This window comes from Amia ocellicauda, chromosome 10, assembly GCF_036373705.1.
Source record: "Amia ocellicauda isolate fAmiCal2 chromosome 10, fAmiCal2.hap1, whole genome shotgun sequence".
NCBI lineage: Eukaryota > Metazoa > Chordata > Actinopteri > Amiiformes > Amiidae > Amia > Amia ocellicauda.
In genome coordinates, this window is record NC_089859.1 from 21,602,118 (window position 1) to 21,625,701 (window position 23,584).

The 23,584-nt window shown below is 39.9% G+C and overlaps 1 protein-coding gene and 1 long non-coding RNA gene across 2 annotated transcripts; both read left to right on the forward strand.

Moving 5' to 3' along the window:
- Positions 1-235: 235 nt before the first annotated feature.
- Positions 236-1,078, forward strand: LOC136760224 (uncharacterized). The gene is made up of 2 exons (XR_010820180.1): positions 236-448; positions 667-1,078. It is a non-coding gene; the product is annotated as an uncharacterized LOC136760224 (long non-coding RNA).
- A 5,022-nt stretch (positions 1,079-6,100) lies between these two features.
- LOC136760225 (uncharacterized) lies at positions 6,101-8,438 on the forward strand. Its single transcript, XM_066715526.1, has 2 exons — positions 6,101-7,808; positions 8,027-8,438. Exon 1 carries the CDS (start codon positions 6,242-6,244, stop codon positions 7,262-7,264), a length of 1,023 nt encoding a protein of 340 aa, XP_066571623.1. The 5' UTR covers positions 6,101-6,241; the 3' UTR covers positions 7,265-7,808; positions 8,027-8,438.
- The last annotated feature ends 15,146 nt before the right edge of the window (positions 8,439-23,584 follow it).

Sequence of the window (23,584 nt, forward strand, 5' to 3'; positions counted from 1 at the left end):
CACCCTGTGTTTACTTTAGTGGTGATCAATAGTTATCCCTTTCTGTGAGTGTGTTCCTTGTTTGACCTATCTGAAGATGACAGTTGTAGATCTCTCTATTACTAAAAATCATAATGATGATTGCATTGTTCTCCTGTTGTTTTATTAATCAAGCATTACAATATTACCAAAGGACTGGCAACTTAATTCCACAACCTCTTGGACAGTATGAATGGACCCAAATCATATGTAACCAGGTTGAAATTATTATTTTTTTGTTGTTGAAACTTCACCAAATCCTGATAAATATTGAATAATATGTGTTTTATTAAGTTCATAACATGTTTTGTACGGTTTAGAGTATATTCAAACTGAAGTGTTAATACCTGTACTGTTGCTTTAAGAGGTCTCAGTATTACGACGTCAACTCTGCGCCTCTCTCAGTTCGCGCTTTGCTCACTGAGAGGAGGTAATGATTTTTCCGCTGGTTATCATTAAGAGTTTATTTCGTTTTGTAGATAATATAATATAACCATATGCAGTTATAAAGTGAATGCTAGTCTTAAGAGTGTAAACATGCAGCCGTGTTGTCAAAATGTAAGCCCTGTAAATACACTTTTACAAGTTATACGGGAGACACATGTTTTTCAGTGCTACGGGGTTACCTGTGTGTTTATTTGCTAATAGGAGACTGACGAACTACGTGTGTGGAAGAGACTGCATGTTAAAGAACATTTTTCTGTTTTTTACTGATTTGTACAGGTATGTTTATTCAGTTAGTTCATTATTTACACAAATATTTTACTGGTTGTGTTTAACATTCTGAAAACCATATGTAATCAAATGTATTGGAAATGTATTTTATTTCATTTTATTTTTAAAGTCATCTAAATCACTCTTGTGTTAACGTAGGAACTATGTTAACTTAGATTGCCTATGTAAGTGTAAATTAGCGCAGTTCGCGCTTTGCTCACTGAGAGGAGGAGACTGACGAACTACGTGTGTGGAAGAGACTGCATGTTAAAGAACATTTTTCTGTTTTTTACTGATTTGTACAGATACCACCGCCATACGGCTTGCATTAAAGGAGCAACCAGTAGCTGTTTGTAGTCCGGGTCCTTCCTTCCGTCAGCACAGTCACAATCACAGAACACAACGCAGATCACGTAGACGTCAACGGATGTGCATTTAGCCAGATATACGGCAGACCACGCACACCCGTTACAATGGTGCCGTGACCTTTCAAGGATTGGTCTAAAGATCGACGTCAGCTCGTTCACCGAGGGAGGCTGTTATCACTTTGGGTACTCAGTTTCATTTGTGTGCAGAGTGACTGAAACATGGCAGAAGGTAAAACATATTCAGTTGAGAGTGAAGGTGATGATGCCGAACGTGCTTCCTTTGAGTGCCAGTTTGGTGTGGGTAGGGGGTTTCTCCATCGACCTCTAGAGACCAGAACACCAGGGCCTAGTGTTGCAGAGTTAGGCCCTCCACGATTTGCCTCTACCCGCTATGTAGATCATGTCAGGTCAAGGCAGGGTGAGCAGAGCCCAGACTTAGGTTCACTAATTACACAGTTAGCTGAACAGCTAGGCAAGTCAATTACAGCTCAGCTACAATCTGACAGGGCCTCACATAGCACCACAACACCCACCCCTATACAGCCTACAGAGACGACGCTACCTAATGTTAGTGTCATCATGCGGTCAGATGCAAGGGAGCCACCTATATTCAGAGGTGACGGCTCAGACAAGTTTACAGTTCACGAATGGGAAAATCTAATGTCTTTGTACTTAACGAAGCGAGCAGTCCCAGTCTCTGAGCATTCGCAAGAAATCCTGGCAAGGCTTATGGGCAAAGCAGGGGATGTGGTAAGGATAAAGCTGCGGAATGACAAATCTATTGACCACACTGCCAATCCTCACATAATCTTTGACATTCTGAAACAATACTTTAGCGAACTAACGTACTCAAGCATGCCTCTAGCGGATTTCTATAATACACTGCCCATGCCAGGTGAAGACGCTATGGAGTATTGGATCAGGCTGAATAAGACAGTGGATGTAGCAGTTGAGTGCCTAAAGAGACAGGGCCGTAGCATCGATGACCCAGGCCATGAAGTCAGCATGATGTTTATTAAACACTGTCCTGATGAGTCTCTCGCAGGTGTTTTCAAGTTCAAGTCTGCAGAGAAATGGTCGGCCTGTGAAATCCAAGAGAGGCTTGATGAGCACATGCAGGGTGAGAAGGCTCGAGCTGCAGCTGTTAAGCCACCTGAGTCAAGCACAGCAGTGCACAAAGTTCACTCCCAGTGTCAGGTGCCTGTGACTGACTCACATGTTCCGCACATCGCTGTTCCTGTAACTTCCCCGAATATTGCTGGTGTCGACAATGATTGCATGAAGAGCTTGGTAAGCTTGTTAGACCGACTAGTCACACAACAGACACAAGTGCCAGCTAAATTCGTCACTCAAGCGGCTGTGCCACATTTCTCCCAGAGGGCATGTAGGGTCTGTGGGACTCCTGATCATTCAACACTGTCTCACTGCAGACGGGAAAACAGATGTCTGAAGTGTTTATCCCCTGGTCACTGGAAAAGGGACTGTCAGCGGACCAACCAACGCAACCGCTTTCAGCCTGGCGACGGTGCTGGTGGGCAAAATCAGCAGTTAAACTAGGAGACCCACACCCGGGGAGGGGCGGTGTGGGTAACGTAGATGAATCCCTCTTTGACACCTGCGACCTGGCAAACCTATATGCGGATAGTTGCGCTGCTGCACCTAAGGGGTCTCGCGTAGTCATCCAAGCTGCTCAGAAGATCCAAGCCTTTGGCGAGCTGTTCTACACACCTGTCCTTGTCAATCACAATGTGCAACTTACAGGCATGTTAGACTCTGGCTCGATGGCATGTAGCATCAGTGAACACGCAGTTGAGAGACTCAGCTCTGCCGGTGTCTTACCTGAGAAACAGCACCCTGAAGAGAACATTGTCCTGATTGGCTGTGGTGGCTTGCAGGCTCGACCTGAGGGCTTTTATGACTTGGAGATGCAGATTTACGGTGTTCGCATTGTTGTACCCACCTTGGTTGTGCCCGGTCAGCACGACGATCTCATCTTGGGTTCCAATGTCATTAAACATCTGATACGGGTCCTGAAAAGTGACGACGGTTACTGGGATATTGCATCCAGACATGACCATCAGTCTGAACCTGAGGTTGATCGCTTCTTGTCGATGTTCACCAATGTCGAACGCTGGAGAGGGTTTGCAGCCCCGGAAAAAATAGGCACTGTCAAGCTCACCCAGGCGGTGACACTCCTACCCAGACATGAACACTTGGTTTGGGGCAGACTCCCTGCTAATGTACCTATGTCACCTGGCAGCACAGTTGTTGTAGAACCGACCGGTTCAAAGGCCGTGCCGCGAGGTGTGCTCGTAGGTCGTCTTGTCACACCTCTCTGGGGTGATGGGTGGGTGCCAATGACAGTTGTGAACCCTTCTGAGAAAGCGATCACCCTAAAGAGGAATTGCAAATTGGCGGATGTATCTCCATGCTTGGCAATCGAAGACCTAGATGCTTTCCAGGGTCTACAGGTTGCAGAGAAACCAAAGGACACAGAGCAACAACAATCACAGGCATTTAAGCAACGGCCTAATAGAGATAAACAACCAGATGCAGAGAATCCAGGAACTAACATCTCTTCCAGTGCCTGTCCTGATACTCCGCTGACAAAGAGTTTGGTTGAGTTAGGCCTTGGCGACATTGACATAAGCTCATGTCAGGTTAGTGAAGCCTGTAGGTCTCAGCTAACGCAGCTGCTAACCGAATACCAGGACATCTTCTCCAAGCACCCACTGGACTGTGGTGAAGTCCAGGGGTATACGCACCGCATTCATCTCACTGATGATCGGCCTTTTCGCTTACCATACAGGAGAGTTCCCCCAGCCCATTACCAGAAATTGAGGCAGGTTCTCACTGATATGGAGGAGAGAGGGATTATCAGGAAGTCGTCAAGTGAATATGCTTCGCCACTGGTGATGGTGTGGAAGAAGGACGGTGGGTTGCGTATTTGCACCGACTTCAGGTGGTTGAATGCCAGGTCTTTAAAGGACGCCCATCCATTGCCACACCAGTCTGACTGCTTGGCTGCCCTTGGTGGCAACTGCCTCTTCAGTACAATGGACCTCACCTCTGGCTTTTTCAACATTCCGATGCACGAAGACGACAAGAAATACACAGCTTTCACGACTCCCCTTGGACTGCATGAATACAACCGCATGCCACAGGGGCTGTGTAACAGTCCGGCATCCTTCATGAGGATGATGACTGGGATCTTTGGGGACATGAACTTCACGAAACTCCTGTGTTATCTTGATGATCTTTTAGTCTTCGCACCATCAGAGGAAGAGGCTCTGTCCAGGCTCCACACAGTGTTTCAGAGGTTACGGGAGAACAACTTAAAACTGGCCCCTAAGAAGTGCCATCTGTTGCAAAAACAAGTCGGCTTCCTTGGTCATGTCATCAACGGTGGGGGTGTGTCCGTTGACCCCACCAAGGTGGAGGTAATTTCTAAAATGAAAGTTCAAGATCTGATGGAGAATGATGAGTGCACGCCCTCTGTTCGGAGGATTAAATCATTCCTTGGCATGGTGTTTTATTATCAGCACTTCATCCCAAACTGTTCCTCCATTGCAAAACCTTTGTTTGCACTAACGGCAGGGCAAAAGAGACGAGGAAAGTTGGCGAAGGACAGGAAGTCTCTCGGTGTTTATCGCAAGCTTACTCCTGCAGATTGGTCTGTGGAATGTGAGGTCGCCTTTGACCAGTTGAAAACCATGCTGTTGGAATGTGTCGTACTTGCCCACCCAGACTTCGATGAACCATTTATCTTGTCAGTTGACGCGTCATTGGACGGGCTTGGTGCGGTGCTGTCTCAAGTGCCCCAAGGGGAATCCAAGGCCAGACCTATTGCTTTTGCGAGCAAGACACTCAGTGCATCACAGCGGAAATATCCTGCCCATAGACTGGAGTTCATGGCTTTGAAGTGGAGTGTATGCGATAAGTTTAGCCACTGGCTGAAGGGGCATAGCTTCACTGTTTGGACGGATAATAATCCACTTACTTACCTTCTAACTAAGCCAAAGCTTGACGCGTGTGAAATCCGCTGGGTGTCTAAACTTGCATCGTACAACTTTGATCTCAAACACCTGCCTGGAAGGAGAAATGTGGTGGCCGATGCCCTGAGCCGTGACCCTTTTTCAAAATCCATTGGACGGAGGCTGCTGAAGGAGCCGTATTCCAATCTGATTCAGGTAGCCAATGCCGTGGAGGAGGATTCTGTGCAGGATGTTTTCAGGGTCAGCTGCCAGTCCCAGACCCACAGATCTATAAACAACTCTGTGTGTAATGCGGCCGAGATCAGAGCTCTTTGTCAGGCACACTGTGACTGGGTGGATGCGGCAGAGTTCAGAGCACTCTGTTTAGCCCAACACGTTCAGCAGCTATCAAGTGGTCTGGATCTTTTGCCAGTGCTCTCTGCCCAGGAGCTACAGTTGAGTCAGCAGCAAGACATTGTCATCTCTCAGGTTTTACCCTTCATTGCCACCAGGAGGCGACCATCTAGGCGAGAAAGGCATGGTGCTGACTCAAATGTACTCAGGTTGTTCAAACAATGGGACAAGCTGGAAGTCCGTGATGGTGTTTTGTATAGGGTGACAAGGGACCCTGTTTCCAAGCAGAAAAGATCCCAGTACGTGTTGCCTCAGGGTCTAAAGGATAAAGCGTTGTCAGGCATCCACGATTTGGCAGGTCATCAGGGTCAAGATCGTACTCTTTCACTTGCGAGGCAGCGCTTTTATTGGCCTGATATGGAGAAAGATGTACGGGCGTATGTCAGATGTTGCCAAAGATGTGTGGTTGGAAAAACACCGGAACCTGCTGCTCGTGCACCCCTGGAAAGCATCAAGAGCTCTGCTCCAATGGAGTTGGTGTGCATGGATTTTTGGTCGGCAGAAGACAGCAAGCAGCGATCTGTGGACGTTCTAGTTGTCACCGACCACTTCACCAAACTCGCTCATGCATTCCCATGTCCCAATCAAACAGCAAAGCAGGTCGCAAAGAGGCTCTGGGATAATGTGTTCTGCGTTTATGGTTTCCCTGAAAGGATACATACTGATCAGGGCGCCAATTTCGAGAGCAGTTTGATTGCAGAGCTACTCCGGCTGGCTGGTGTTGCGAAATCCCATACAACAGCCTACCACCCAATGGGCAATGGGGGGACAGAGCGATTCAACCGCACTTTGGGCAGTATGCTCCGTACTCTTCCCCTCAAAGAAAAGCACCAGTGGCCTCAACAGATCCAGACCCTCACGTTCGCTTATAACGCCACTGTTCATGAGACTACAGGCTACGCGCCCTTTTTCCTCATGTTTGGGCGTGTCCCTAGACTGCCAGTTGACGTCATGTTCAAGCAGGGGTTGAATGACCCTGGAGTCGTTGACTATGACTCGTATGGCAAGTCTCTGCTTTCCTCCCTGCAAAGTGCTATGGAGATCGCCCAGAAACACTCATCAGCCGAGCAGCAACACCAGGCCCAGCAATACAACAGACGTGTCAAGGGTACTTCCCTGTCTGTAGGTGATCGTGTTCTGGTGGCAAATAAGACAGAACGTGGGAAGAGAAAGTTGGCCGACAAGTGGGAGGATGGGGTATACACAGTTGTGGGTGCGAATCCCAGCATCCATGTCTACAAAATACAAGATACAAATGGACACACAAGAGTTGTGCATAGGAATCTGTTACTTGAGGTCAACTTCCTGCCACTCCCTGGGATGTGTCAAGATGAATCTGAACATGCTGGTGACGTGTCATTGGAAAGTGAGGAGTCTGATCAGGAAGATTGCGACTCTGGTGATGAAACAGCTATTATGGTCGGAGTGATGCCTCAGGAAGACACTGCACAGGATTTGTCATGCTCTGGGGATGAGACGGAGCCTGCAGTCTTGTCGCCTGGAGACTGTCCCGAGTCTAAGTTGTCTGATTCACAAGAACTAGTCCCACCCGGTCTAGTTCCTAGTCCTGCTAGGGTCATTGTTGACAGTCCATCCACTGCACCTGCACCACATGTTGACACCTCAGTTCGCACTGACTCACACTCACACAGTGGATCGAATAGCCACATTAGGACACGTGCAGGGAGACTGGTGAAGTCAGTTAACAGATTGATAGAATCAATGATTCAGAAACCATTCCAAAAGAGTCCAAATATTTTACTTAGTGACTATTGAGCTTTAACATATGTTTAAAATGTGTATGCGCTGAGATTTTTGGTTTAGTGCAAAATTTGAGTGATATTATGTGTACAAATGTCTACAGGATAATATTTTCTTAGGTCAAGTGTTGTGTGGCGTACTAGGCGTCACATTAATCTAGGGGAATTTAGAGACCTGATCAACCTCTTTCTTTCCTGAACCTTGTATTTGAGGTAACTTTTAAGTTAACTGTGGACTAGGTCTACCTTTTCACTTGTGCCAGTTTGTGTCAGTAGTAGACATTTCCTCCTGTAAGACATTCCTCAATCAGGATGTTGGTGAATTTTAGGAGGGGTGAATGTAACCAGGTTGAAATTATTATTTTTTTGTTGTTGAAACTTCACCAAATCCTGATAAATATTGAATAATATGTGTTTTATTAAGTTCATAACATGTTTTGTACGGTTTAGAGTATATTCAAACTGAAGTGTTAATACCTGTACTGTTGCTTTAAGAGGTCTCAGTATTACGACGTCAACTCTGCGCCTCTCTCAGTTCGCGCTTTGCTCACTGAGAGGAGGTAATGATTTTTCCGCTGGTTATCATTAAGAGTTTATTTCGTTTTGTAGATAATATAATATAACCATATGCAGTTATAAAGTGAATGCTAGTCTTAAGAGTGTAAACATGCAGCCGTGTTGTCAAAATGTAAGCCCTGTAAATACACTTTTACAAGTTATACGGGAGACACATGTTTTTCAGTGCTACGGGGTTACCTGTGTGTTTATTTGCTAATAGGAGACTGACGAACTACGTGTGTGGAAGAGACTGCATGTTAAAGAACATTTTTCTGTTTTTTACTGATTTGTACAGGTATGTTTATTCAGTTAGTTCATTATTTACACAAATATTTTACTGGTTGTGTTTAACATTCTGAAAACCATATGTAATCAAATGTATTGGAAATGTATTTTATTTCATTTTATTTTTAAAGTCATCTAAATCACTCTTGTGTTAACGTAGGAACTATGTTAACTTAGATTGCCTATGTAAGTGTAAATTAGCGCAGTTCGCGCTTTGCTCACTGAGAGGAGGAGACTGACGAACTACGTGTGTGGAAGAGACTGCATGTTAAAGAACATTTTTCTGTTTTTTACTGATTTGTACAGATACCACCGCCATACGGCTTGCATTAAAGGAGCAACCAGTAGCTGTTTGTAGTCCGGGTCCTTCCTTCCGTCAGCACAGTCACAATCACAGAACACAACGCAGATCACGTAGACGTCAACGGATGTGCATTTAGCCAGATATACGGCAGACCACGCACACCCGTTACACATACATGACAAACCCAGTGATATAGTGTATTTCCACTGGCTAGAAGGAAGAAAGCACATGTTAACCAGCATAAGTATAGAACTGGGTCTGTAATGAGTTTACATTCTGATTAGTCTTAAAGCTTTAAAAAATGTTAATTGTTGACATTAAATCTCAAGAGAAAACCATAAACTTTTACAGTACAACAAAACTTAAACATTTACTGATGAAAATGCAAGAACAAAAAAACATCTGGATCTCTAAATTCAGAAACATGTCTCCCATTCTAACAAAACTGAATTGGGCATTTTCCCACACAATGAAGAAAAAAGGCAATTACTATCAATCAGTGACTAAGCAACAGATTGGAGCATTTAAAAAGACTCATTCACACAAAGATTTGTGGCAGCGCTCAGCTACTCTGATTAGAATCCATAGATTTTAAATTGTAGCTAATTAGGCTGTCATAGGTTCATTAATGGCTCTACTGATTCAGCACTCCCTCACCTGCATGCATATTAAAACTCATTAGCTCTCTTGTCTAAGACACCACCTGCATTAATTGCTACTGATGCACTGGTTCTCTTTGGGAGTCTTTTCCTGACAACATGCTTGCTAGTGAGAAAAATAAAACCCCTGGAGGACAAGTTGTTACCATGGAGAAAACCTGAGCCCAGCAAACAAAAAACTTTATTGAGTCTCCGGTATGCAAACACAGAAGGCTTAACATACTGGGAAACAGTGCAGGCCAAATGCTGATTTGAATCAAAGTGTCAACCCTTATTAATATGTTATATAATGGATCCCCTGTAAAGCCCTCAATATGCCTATAAAAATAGAGAAATACACAATGACGGCATATGTAAAACTGTCCAAAACAAGCTCAGTTACGCACTGCCTCTGCAGAAGTTTCAAAGCTCTTGGACAACAATATATGAATAACATACTTTCCGGTCATCAGAATCGACTGTACTAATAAACATCAGATCTTTTAAACTCAGCAGGACACCCATAAGTAAATGCCAGACACACGCTGAGGGATTTATAACTGGTTGATCAAGTAAGATCAGCAACGTGGCCAGCTGGTTCATTTGACCATCCCAAGCAAATTACAAATTCAAATAAATCCAGATTGCGTAACGCTTTTGAAGTCAATACTACAATGAAAAGCCAATCAACACCTAATACATTTATCAGTGGCAATTATTTTAATGTCAGATCTTAGAATATGAGCGGAGCAGGGAGCCGAGGAAGTTGACGTGTAGGGAGCCAAGAAGATTGATGATGCTGAAGGGGTTTTAAAAGGCAGTCTTATGGCTGCAGATCGCCCATAGCACCATTCTCACTGGCAAGAAAAGACTCTTGGATATGTGAGCAAGGATTTCTAAATCTATTTCTTACTTATGACGTACTATTCATATACATAGCTTGCTGTTGTTTGTTTTTGATTTGCAGTATATGTTTCTTTTCCAGCGTGTAGTTTAACTAGAGATAAGTGTTAGTAGAATTAAACCTAGTGGCTGAGTTTATTTCACAAAATTAGACAGCAGGGCATCGGGGAGAGAGACACTTGTGTATTTACTCAAGTGTAAATACTCCAGAGCAAAGTAAACCATTAAGACACACTATGTTTTGTGAGAAAAAGCCTGAAATAGGTGGAATTAAGATATCGTGGTGTCATATATTAAAGGCATTGTCTGAATCTTAATGGAGCCTAATTATTATTTTTTTTCCAAGAAGAGGAATATGAGTCGATGTGTACAGTATTCTGATAACAAATATACTAACGATTGAGGATTATTAACTTCAGCTTAAAAGCTATTTGTGAAAAAAGCTTGTGAAGTTCTTGCAAGGAATTACCCCGACACCTGACAGATACTGACTGTTAATATGATAAGCTGAGAGCAAAAGAGTCTGTCTTAAAGCCTCTGGTGTCATGTCTCTGTCTGCTAAACTGTGTAAAATCACTTTCTGAAAGTAAGTCAGCAGGTTCAATGTACAGAACCGACCCAACAAGAGAACCGTGTTTGTTTTTGTCCCTTAGTTCAAATTTTAGGATGTTAAAAACAATTGAAATAACTATGAAATCTGGCTCTTCGTGAAACCAATCTGGGCGATTCTGTGTAATTGTCACCTCATTGTCATGTCAGACTAAAATGTGACTCTTTGAAAAGTTAATTTGTGACACTACACAAGCCACACAACAGATGTAAAGAGAATAATCACTGTAAATATCAATATTATATATGTATATACACATTGTATGTATTATGTGTTTAATTCAGTTTGATAACATTTCTGCAGTTTTTATTTTCATGCCCAAAAAGCTATTGTATATCTTATCAGTTTTCCCGGTATGTTTAGGGCCGGATCAACAGCCGGGACATCTCTGGAGCAATCGATGCCATGTGCCAAATCAAATCTTTATATAACACACAACTGCTCTCAGTGCGACTGCACTCTGGGAAGGTCTGATTTGTTATTTTGTGCAGCTCTGTGCAATCACATCTAACAAGCACACAATCACAGAGCACGCTTGATTCTGGTGGCAGTGGAATCGCAAAACTGCCTTCCTGATGCAAACTACGACTGCTACTATTGACGCTGTATTTGTGTAACTGGCAGCTGTGAGAAGATACACATTTACACATATTCTACCAGTGAGTTTAGAAGCTGTCAATTGTACATATTCCCACTGCCATCCAATAATCAAAATTAAAGCTAAAAGAACTTGCACAATACAATATGGAAAGTATATTGAGTAAAAAGAAATACACATATATTTGTGCAGAAGAAATAGTATATGTCACGTTTAACTCACTGTAGTTTGAATGATGTTGCTGTGATATACCTGGAATGGATGGCTGGGTAATCTTTGAATATCCTGCACACGGTGCTGAGGAGGTTGACGCATGAACACATTTTGCAGATCTTGCAAAGTTGTGATGCTGTGAATTTCAAGACGACCGCTTTTCTGCAGCATATTTGTTGTAGTAAGCATTAAACATGGGAACATACATGGCTTTATAATAACACTGAAAGAGACAATTATCTTAAATGGACAAGAAAACACATTATGGAGTGGACGATATGGTATATTACTGTTATTGAGTCGATCCTGTTTGAAATTATGCTGATAAAGTGCACAAGAAGCCTTGATACAGATGTATGCGCCACATGAGATGAGACTGGGCAATGATCATTAATAAATATATAATAAATAGTAATACAATTATTAGAATTTTTTTGTAAAGGGGTGTTTTTGGTGGAAAAGGCAAAATCAGTTTAATTAATCTATCAGTTCATGTAAATCTCATAAATATTCTGTTCCCATTCAGGAGATGGTGAAACCAAAAACGTTTTCCTGAGTTCATAACAATCCAAGCATATTACTCCGGAGCAGTTTTCAGTTGTCACAAAAACAAACACATTTCTAGAAACACATTGAACAAAGAGCAAGAAATTACAAAACACCACTTCAACTCTAATACAAAGTAGAATACAGTGTGTGGGCCAAGGGCCAGGTCAGGAGTATTTCAAATGAATCAGTGCTGTGTGCAGTGGAGTCAAAACAAGTGTAATTACAATACGATGTATGCATTGTTATACACACTGAACAAATGATGATTACAATGCCATTTAGCATCATCATCCAAAAGATCTCCATAGAAAATAATCCAAGATGCATAATTGTTTCTCTTTGGATTTTCTATGGATATCTGTCTTTCTTTGTGGAATATGTAGATAATATGAAAGACTTATTCATGTAAATACATTTATCAAATAGTCAAGCACAACAAGAGGATGTTATATCTAACAATACTGGACATGCTCAATGTGAAATGTGCATTATGTCATTTTATCACATGATGATACACAACACAGTGGGGGAAATTATTTGCTAATTCTAATCCTTGTAAGAAATTACCTTTATCGAGAATGCAGTTTGTGTCTTGAAATAGTTAAGGAAACTGTTTAAGGTAATTTAAACTTTCCTTTAACAACAACAAAAACAATAATAAAAACAATAAAATGATTTAAATTGCCTGGGCTATTTAATATAACTGCAACAAAAATAAAACATAAAAATATAGGGTGGTCAAACTTTGTTTTTCAGACAAAATAGCTTGGCTTAAATAAATAAATAAATAACAGACACATTATGAAATGAAATGTACCTGCCATAATTCAGACATGTTCACAGTAACAGATTGTCTGAAATGGTTTCTCTCCAGCGAATAGCTTGTCTTCTGAAATAGTACATTTTAAAATGAAAAATTGATATTTGTAAGATACATTGGTCAGGTACCTTTTGATTGATGTGCTGCCTTTCCTTAGACAGGCTTTCTTCTTCTAATTGAAAAACATAGGCGGGAAAAACCAACTGCTTTGGGGGCAGAAGTGCAATTATCTTTGATTTTGGAGAACGTTTATTAAATGCCATTTACAGAAGCTGCAAGTCAAAGAGAAGGGCCGACTCAAATGAGGATTTACAATGTATCTGCAGCCTTCAAACAAAATGATGGTTCATTTTGTATTGTGTCAAAACAGCAACATTGTTCAGAGACAGTATAGCGGGGCTTCAAGGTTTCAATGTATCTGTACTGTTGACAATAGGATGAAGCTGTTACAGTCTCAAACCATTCTTAAACACGCAATAAAACAAATAAAACACACAAAAAAATGTAACCTCTTCTACATCACCTCTGGAAATGTCTCTTAGTAAGACGTTAGCACATTATACGGTTTACGACTGACAGCAGATGGGTTTGTATTTAAAGTTACACTTATCCGCTTCTGAATTCTGTTTTATTTTATTTCAGAAAATATAAGACAGAAGCTGTTTAAAAAAGAATGCCAGTAACCTGGAACATTATTCAAGTGGAGCTGGCTACTGCAAAAGGAATAAATAACATTTCCAAACAAATTAATATATCAGGAAATTGCCATGGATTACTATTGAAAAATTCTCCCAACACAGTTTTTGGTTGGTTGGTTGTTTGTTTGTGTTTTTTTCCCTCAAGGTGATTATGGCAATCTCCTGCAAAGAACATATTATTCTGCTCTTAAGGGTGCTGAGCTATTTAACATTCAGCATAAAATAAGCTGCTTTATTTCCTTCTGATTCTGCCGTGAGTCCAATCCCACAATAGTCTCTGTCTTAGATTAATTACCCTGATCTAATTCATTTAGTAGGGGACAGCTGTGGTACGTGGGTTGCCCACTGATGTATTGTGTTAAATGATGCCCATCTGTCATCGCAGCATATCAGCATGGATTTGGTGTCATCCACTTCATTGGCTCCGCTGAGATGTGAAGTACTTTTACAATGTTTACTACTGTTGTTAATATAATATCTACACATCTAATAACCTGACTGCTGTCAGTCCCTCAACTATGATACATGGCGCCCAGCAGAGAGCCAGAGAGCCACCATTAACCTGGCGATGGGGCACACCATTTGGCACAATTAACTGGATTGTTACAGATCAGACCCTATGACCACACAGTCAATTATGAAGTGCCCCGAATGAAAGGGACTGTCTCTGTGTACATGTACAATAAATACACACGTACATACATACAGATACTTTATCATTTCAGAACTTTGAATATAAATACGTATTTATATATATATATTGTGAAGGATTAGGTTCCCTATTGGGTCAATAATCTTCACATTTACACCACCCGATAGAGTAGTGGACGCCAGGGCGTGTCTTTATTGAGAAACAAAACAATAAACAAACAAAAACCTAGCCCATCTCTGGGCCCTTAAATACACTTCAAAAATGAGAATCAACTGGCCAGGGACAGCTAGATCTGTTTAGTCTGTAAAATAATACAAAACTTTGATTTACTCCACTGTGTTTGTCTTTGATCCTTAGTCTCTCCCCTTGCACTCTCTTCATAACCCCCTCTTTGTTTCCCGGTGTGTTTAAGTACTGAAGTGTATTCAAATATCGCATTAGCCCAATTAGATTATAACCAATTATAGCCCGAAGAGGCCCTACCAAGATGGTCGCCCCGTCTTCAGCCTCCTTCCCCAAGATGGAGTGCCCCTTCCTCCACCCGCAGGGTCCCAGAGCCTCCCACTCCACCTCTGGGAATGTACACTCCATCACAATATATATATATATATATATATATATATATATATATATATATATATATATATATATATATATATATATATATTTGTAATATTTAAATTGTATTTTGTATTGACTATATTACTGCACTTTTGTAATGCTTAAATAGTATTGTGTATTTGCTGTATTACTCTTTTCTAACGCTTACTGTGTCAAATGTAAGTCACCCTAGATAGTAATAGTAATAATAATAATAATAATAATAATAATAATAATATGAACACCTGAAGCTGTCAAAGCATTTGAAAGTCAACCACAGGGAGCTCCGTCTGACACCCAGTGTTTAAATTGTTGTAGGCTTGGTTTAGACAATTTAAAAGGCCATGCAAAAAGTAATTGGAACATGAAAACTATTCTTGCACTACACAGTGAGTTATACAATACATCGCTTTCCACAGCTTCAATAAGTGAGGGTTTTTAAGAGAAAATAGAAAGCGCTAACATCTGATTTGGGCAACATGACACATTTTGGAAAATAAATCAATACCTTTCACTTACATCTAATGGAAGCCATCTTGGATGAAAGAGGCTTGAGATTGAATTAATTTACCAGATTGAAAAGGAAAAGCCACAGAATTCCTGTCCTTTCTTTCATATCACAATAAAAAAGCAACACAATTCAAACACACATTTTTTCTTCTAATAACAGACTAGAACTGTTTGCTAGGACTAATCTGAATATTTCGGTGTATGATCGAGCTCCAGACCAGGGAGTGATGCTGTACCTTTAAATTGTCTCCTGTGCCCAGAAATTGAGTCAATTAACTGTTTAACGTTTAATGTGGAAAAATGTAAAACAAAAAGGTTTTTATTAAACCAGGGACAGACCAAGGTTTTGATCTGTTCAAGATCTTCCAACGGATAACAGAGGTCACACAAAATCATATTTAATATACACCTGTGATCAATTAACCCACACATTACAGCCATGATGTGAGCAATAGATTGATTTATTGTATTTGAGCTGAAGTGATGATCTCATTGATTACTACAATTGCTTCTATCCATTCATGTTATACTCCTCATTAGTGTATGCATAGTTTACATCCCAAAAGTTTCCCTCCTTTGCCACAATATGTCAACGCTCTGACCTCTGCGTGGGATACTTGACCTCCTCCTATTCCAATGCATGCAAATATTCATATAAGAACATAAGAAAGTTTCCAAGAGAGAGGAGGCCATTCGACCACATCGCTGGGGAGTTTGTTCAGATTGTGACGCCTCTCTGTGTGAAGAAGTGTCTCCTGTTTTCTGTCTTGAATGCCTTGAAGCCCAATTTCCATTTGTGTCCCCGGGTGCGTGTGTCCCTGCTGATCTGGAAAAGCTCCTCTGGATTGCTGTGGTCAATGCCTTTCATGATTTTGAAGACTTGAATCAAGTCCCCATGTAGTCTTCTCTGTGGACATTTCATCCTGTAAACCACATTGGACGAGATGAGATGATGACTCTAATATGATTTTTTCTTGCTGGTACCTCGATGAGTGACATCTGTAATGTACCTAAAGTTGTCCTCATGTATACTTGCAATCAGGTAAGTGTGGTCATCTCAGGAGAGAACCACACTAAAACTGCAGTGGTTCACCTGGCCTTTTGTTGGCTGGAGGTGTCCCTCATGGATTTCATCAACCAGTGGGAACACAACATGCCACATTAGTCGCACACTAGTCAGTCAGCCAATCAGACTCCCCTGGGCGGCATTAATAAAGTGTAATACAAAAATAGCCTCTAAAAAGACTAGCTACTCTCACTGTGTACAGTTAGTCAACATGGCAACAGTTATTTATATCGGAGCAGCTTCTTAGCCTATTAGCCATAAAAGCTAACAGAAGCGTACTTTCCAGGGCACATATAATCTCTCTCGCTTCTATTGCAAAGTCACAAATACTGTATATTGTGTGTTTTTTTCTTTATTAGTTCAGAACAGGTCATGTTGTGCTATATCAGGTCTTAAATTAAATCATTATTTTTAGAAATAGACCTTTTTTATATTCATAGAACTTGCCTTGTTCAGTCGATGTTATTTGCTAGTGATACCGAAGATCTGTTGAGTGAATCAAATCAACTCCGTGTCTTCTGAGCTCTTGGTCGCTAACAATGTGTTCAGAGTGAAATGAAACATATAATGTGACCTATGGGTGTATTTTGCTTGATTGTCAACTTTTTAGAAAGTTCTAGAAATAAGTAGTTAGATAAATAACATTGTCCTCCTGTAATATAATGTTCTAGACTGTTCTAGACTGATACATTTCTCCTTTCTCTCAGCGTTTTTATTGTGTTCTATTACTCCTGATCATAGAAGCGTTCAGAGGTCATAAATATTACGCAAGTGGGTTTGGCTTTAGCTTCATTAAGAACTCCTTTGATATGGACATGGGGGCGGGGTTTAGCTGAGGGGCAGTCCCTCAGGCTAGCTATATAAGCAGAGGTGCAGCCCCATGTACAGAGTTGTTGTTGAGCAGTTGAAGTGTGCAGAACCGGAGGGTAGTTGAAAAGCATTGTTTCAAGGAAAGTGCTTGATGCTCAGGCATTACTTGGAACAGCAGAGAAGTTGAATATTGCTACAGCTAATAATATTTATATTTTGTAAGTTATTTTTAGGTGTGGGGAGGAATGCACTGACCTGGGGTGGGGTACAGACCAAGCCCTGGACACTTTCATAGTCTTGGAGATGAGAAGTGAGCAAAAACAAGTTTAGAGTTCAGTTATTTGTGGTAATCGGATATGATATTCCTTGGCGAAGACCCACGGTACACCACAAGCCAGTTTTTATTTGTTTATTTAATTTGTGAATAAAAGTTTGTCTTGTTTGATTTTATCAGAGAGTCCCAATTAATGCCAATCAACCCCGAATTGTCCTCATAATAAATAATAAGTTTATACCAACACCAATATTTTTAAACTGTATGTAAACTGTAGATTTTTTTTATAATGAAGTTTGAAACAAGAATGTGTTTTGCTGTTGTTATTGACCTTTATGTTTTTTGTTGTATTTTTGTGTAGGGGTCCTCTTGCAGCTTCATGGGGTCTCACATAAGTGAGCACGGATCTTTAGTCCTAGGCTTTGTTCCTCATAAAAAACATAGAATCACTGTCAGTTCTGGGAAAAGCTACAGCTGCTGGTTTAAAACTAAATATTGCTTGCTGTAAAGCATAATCCTGCTGACCTTAACCTCCGAAGTGAAAATCTGAGGTGTCGGATTGTGATGCATCGAGATAAGCATGAAGGATTTATTCAAAAAGTGCATCCTCACTCTGCCTTGTGTCATGTTGAGGGTAAACCGAAAGACTAATTATACCTGCTGTTTGTATATAAACAGCGAGTAATGGGTCTGGAAGAGAGGGTTGTGTAGAAGAATTGTTTAAGCTGTGTTGTTGTTCCACTATGCTAGACATTCATGGCACACAAAGGTTATAATGGCTTTGTGTTAATTAATTATTTAGTGGGGAATGATACCAGACCATATATTACAGTGCAGAGGTCTATGCTTCAGACAGCACACGATGCATTGGAGGAGAATGGCTCCTCTCTTTATCTTTTATGACACACACAGAAAATTATAAGGTACCAAATCTGCCAATCATCTCTTATAGTGTAGACAACATGGTGGTTAGAGAAAGGGTGGAATTATAGGAGGACTACAGTGCTCTTTGATTTGAGAAAGGAAATGGTCTCTGACAGTAAAATAATCTAGATGTTCTTAAGAAGGCTTCCATTCAGTGCCAAGAATACTTTTCTGACAAGGAGAAGGTTTTGATTAGAGACATAATTTGCTAGGGGAACAACAAAATGGTTCTCTATCTCTTGGATGCCATTTTACAAAGGGAGTGCTTAGGAATTTACCACATGCTTCTTTCACTTTTGTCCTCTGATGTAAAACGCCACTAATATGTTAACGCGTCAGAAATGCAGTTCTGATGACAGGTTATTTTTAATATATATTAAGAAAGGAACTGCGTGGGTATCTTTAAGCCCATACAAGAAATAATTACAGGTAGAGCCATGCTAGAAACTAAGACTAAATACAGGGTTTGAAAATGCACATAAAGGTTTTTTTTTTAAAGAGTCCTACAGATTCACCAAGTGGAAACAATGAAACGTCAAAGTTGATTAACAAGACAGATTTCTTAAGACCGCAAACGCGCATGAATATAAATTGAACCGAGTCAATCAAAGTAGTGAAAATCTACAGGGGGGATGTCACATCAAATAAAACAAATGGAGCGAGTTATGAGATGAGGAAATCTCAGAATATAATACAAGCCCTATAAAAACCTGTACATTCATTAAATGTGCATATACTATACTTCATGTACGTGAACACCCCCCTAGATATGTGATATGAGGAGCCCCTAAGATCAGACTCATAGGCCTGTCAGTGTTTGGTTAAAGTTTCTGCTTAAATACGATTATGTTTTATTGTATTTAAAACATAAATAAAGAACAATATTAAAAGTATTATTATATTATGCAATGAATATGAAAGCAGACACTAGGGTGGGAGATGTAGTTAAACGTGTATAGATTTCAGATTTCAAATTGTGACATTTATGCAGCTCTCATTGTCACTCGTGGAAAAGCTGCAGTACTTAGAGATGTCAGTATCGCTATTAACCTCTATCTCTTCTGGCCGGCATTGCCTGAGTGAATGGAAAACGTTTCCTGTGTCATTATCCTATAAAACATAAAGTCTCAACCCGGGTCAAAGAAAGAATACCGAGTTATCTCCAGTGAGATGTCTCTTCTCCTCCTGAACACTGTCACCGAGTTAATTTTCCTCATCTGAGCAGATTCTTCCTGTAAACATAACATTTGAAACATCTCCAAGAGACGTATTTGGATGTGACCTGAATTGGCAAGCTTATATTGACAGCCTTGTGAAATATGACGAGAGTTACATTGCCATCATCCATGCATCCGTTATTGCTTAAATGTTTTTTACATGCAGTATGGATGAGGGTTTGTGATCGTTATCATGTAGAAATACAAACCCTAAGTGTGGTTTAATGCTAAATAATGTCTCATCTGTTTTACTTGTTATGTGCTGCATATATAACTATTGTATTACCTTGTCTCCTGTTTGTACACCAGACAAAACAACACAAACACAAACTCATTTATGTCACAACTCCCCTGTTTCAGTGTGTTTCACATCTTTCTGATGATCACAATCACTGATTTTGTTCTCACTAAAACTCTGACCTATTATCCTGCGTCCATAAAACTTAAATCCAACACTCTCTTCTCTAATCCTGTCGATGTAGTTCATATTCTAAACGTGTTAATGTGTTCCTCGCCTCACATTGTACCATCTTTGCAGGGTCTCTGTTTTTCCCTTTGATAAAGACAGGTATACTGTGGAATTGCAATCAACAACAAGTTGAGTGACGCTGAGGATTAACTGTGAACTTCCAAACCCCTGCCTTCTCTTTGGTTTGTTGTCATTTGTTTGTACAGAGTACCAGTCTGTATGTGAGTGTGTGTGTTTATATATATATATATATATATATATATATATATATATATATATAGATAGATAGATATAGATATGCAAAATCTACCCATAACTCTGTAAAGAGAAGTGATGATTCTGCCCACTACTCTTGGTGTGATTCAAGTAGTGGTTAAATGTTTTCTTTTTTTTTCTTTTTCTTTTTACAAGCCATACTTTTCCTCTCCTTGCTCATTAAGTAAGCAGATTAATTGCTTCAGTGCTGTATATCTTGTAGGAATACAGCTTCATTCCTGTTGCGTAGAATTGAAGGCTGTTCTTGAGAGCAGTGCTAAACTGTGAGTACCAATAACAACCCTTAACATCCTTTTCTGGTCTTATAGGCATTTCTTTATTCTTCAACTTCAAAAGGGCTCGAGACTCTTTAAACTCAAAGGTGCACAGATGTTCTTTCTTCTCATAGCATGTCATTTCAGAGCAGCTCCCCGGTAGATATATGTGCTGTGCAGTTTGTTCAAGGACAGTACAAAAGCTCACAGTTCACATATATTAAGTTTGTTTCACTGTCATTCTCCCCGACGATTTCAAAGTCAAGATGATTTTAAGAATTTGCGGAAACATTTTCAATGCTCTGTTTTATTAGACTTTTAGTGGATTTTGTTGTATTCTATTTATTTACACAAAACCAACATTTGCAAATTCAAAATAAACTAGGATGATTGGTAACTTAACACAGATAATCTTTAGAAAAATCTCAGACATTAGCAGCGTTGTAGCCCCACTAATCCATTAAGGTTTTATGCCTGGGCATCAATGACATACAGATCCCAGTCAGCGCAACAAAATTGTATCAGTTTTTAAGTGAAATGAAACTGAAGAAAAGGCACAGAGGGTAGGTGATTAAAAGAAAAATGTTTTGTTTTAAACTCTAACCCTTAGGTGGTCTAATGAATTATTCAGGCAGAACATAGCCACAAGGCACAGGACCCCAACACTGACAGTTACAACTTTTGAGTCATCTGCTATATTATCTAATGAAAGAAATTTCCCCCCATGTAGATGGAGCCCATCATTGTCTTGACAACGTTTGGTTCCACATCATTAATTTGCTCTGGCTTCTATAGCAGAAAAATAAAATAAAATTAATTAGAAGGATGCTGGAAACCAACTTGTGGAATTAAAAACACAGCATTCCCGTTTAATGGATATAAAACAAATGACACCATTATTTGAAAGCAGACGTTTTGTGGCTAGCATAAACATAGTCAATTACAAATGAGAGGAGATATTTGCAGTTTGAGATTGAATGGGAAACTTCTGAAAAGGAGGTTTAGATTTATAAAATAGACAATATCAAATTAAGCTGGTTTTGGTATATCTACACATGCTGTTTGTTTACTTCCAGTTGAGGGAGATCTTAACGGTGAACTAAAAAGGCACCACATAAAAAAAGTAAGTACCTGTACTTCTGTTTATCTAATTTATGGATCATTCAGATACAATCAAATACAATCAAATTGATTTGATTCCATTCAATCTCTTTCACTACATCCATGCTTACTGGATTAACCTTCAAGGACACTGCAACCAAAAAAATAAACTATGAAACCTTCAAAACCTCTCATGAAAATAACCTCAAATTTGATATATTTTGGGCTGTCTTACATTGAAACATAACAGAGACTTTACTTCAGATCTCAGAGCTGTACTTAATTTCTATTTATTACTATTTTTAATATTCGAAATAGGTTCTTCAAAAGAAAAAAATGCTTACTCTTAAAATTCACATTACTTTCCATAGGAGACACTCAATAAACGTTAACTCAGTTTATGTTTTCTGAAATACAAGCGAACAGTGACTGATGTGCAATTTGAGTGGAAATGTAGGGTTTATATGAGGAGTAGATTATTAACTAGGCTAGGCAGCTAAAGGATTTTATTTTAATTTTTAGTTTATGGCAGCCCTCAACCTTGACATGTGTTCATGGTTTTCCCTGCCTCGGAATCAGGGCATACAAATTAAAAGCTCTTACCTATCTAATACTATATACTTCAAACTAAACTCAATGACATTTTTAAACAATAAACCAAAATTATATTTTGGGGGGGATAATTGATCTTAATTGATCAGCTGTAGTTTTCAGAAATTAGTCCACCATTGAATAACAACTGAAGTCTGCACTGTAACTAGCCAAACCAAAAAAGCAATCTTGTCAGTCTTGCACAGCATAAGACATTGAAGGTTTGTTGGGTGGTTGAATAATATATGTTTGTTCGCTCTGCTTTCTTTGTGAAGGAGAGATATTGTAAATGAAGCAGACGAAATTAAACTGCACACTGAAAATGACACATCAACAGACAGCAAACTGATTAAAACAACCTCACCTAAAGTATTTGATGGAGTAATAGAAATTGAATGTACTTGACAGCTTGCGTAAAGGACTTGAACATCTTATTAGCATGACAATTACATCATTAATGTACACACATCCAGTTGATTATTTTATTCAGCGCTGGGCAAATTAAGGTTATAGCTAAATAAAGGCCAGCATCACACTCCATGTTGTCGAAATACCAAGCTTTGTGCAGTCTAATCAAGAGTTCATCAAATTTCATATTAAGGAGAGTCACATGGGCCCAACTGGGGCCAGATGATCTCTTATTATCAACCAGCTGTAAATTGCAGTCGTCTTGGACTGAATTTCAATTAAATCCTTCTTAAAACACTCACTGGATTAAACACATTGCACAAGGCCACTCATGGCAATCAGGGAGACTGATTGGGTTTTCATATTAAGGATGAAAACGAGGTTTAGAAATGAGGTGATAATTTGGACTGTAGTTACCATTGGCATTACCTAGCAAGACTGCTAAATAAAGTTTGACAACAGGCAGCAGCTAAACTGATCAAGAAACATAATCTTCATGTCTTGTAGTTCATGTGATTCAGTACTATACCGACATGTATGTTAGTTTGTTCACTGTGTACTATTTCCAGGGTGTATAGATTAAAGCCCTGCAAAGGTATTTCTATGTGTTTTTATATGTGTTTATCAGCTTTTAAATTAAAACAAGTCTTTTTTTTTCCTTTAATTGTGATTTGCAAGAAACAGAAGCACTTGTGATTGTGTCAGGCATTCAAAAAATGAATGTATGTGTCTCTTGTGGGTAGCTTTGTCACAATAGCAGCAGCCTGTCACTCTGGGAGAATCTGAACGTCAGTTTCCTTTCTGTTTGTTTGCCGTTTTGCTTTTGCTCATCGGTGTCAGGGACTGCCTAAATTGGACATTATCAATGTATGTTGTGACAGAGCTGCTGATAGCAACAGCTCGCTTATTAATATCGGTGTGGTATGAAAGCATTTGTCACACAAATATAATAACATAAAATAATATTTAAAATAAAGCAGCCTGGTCTTACAATGACAACACGTTCAA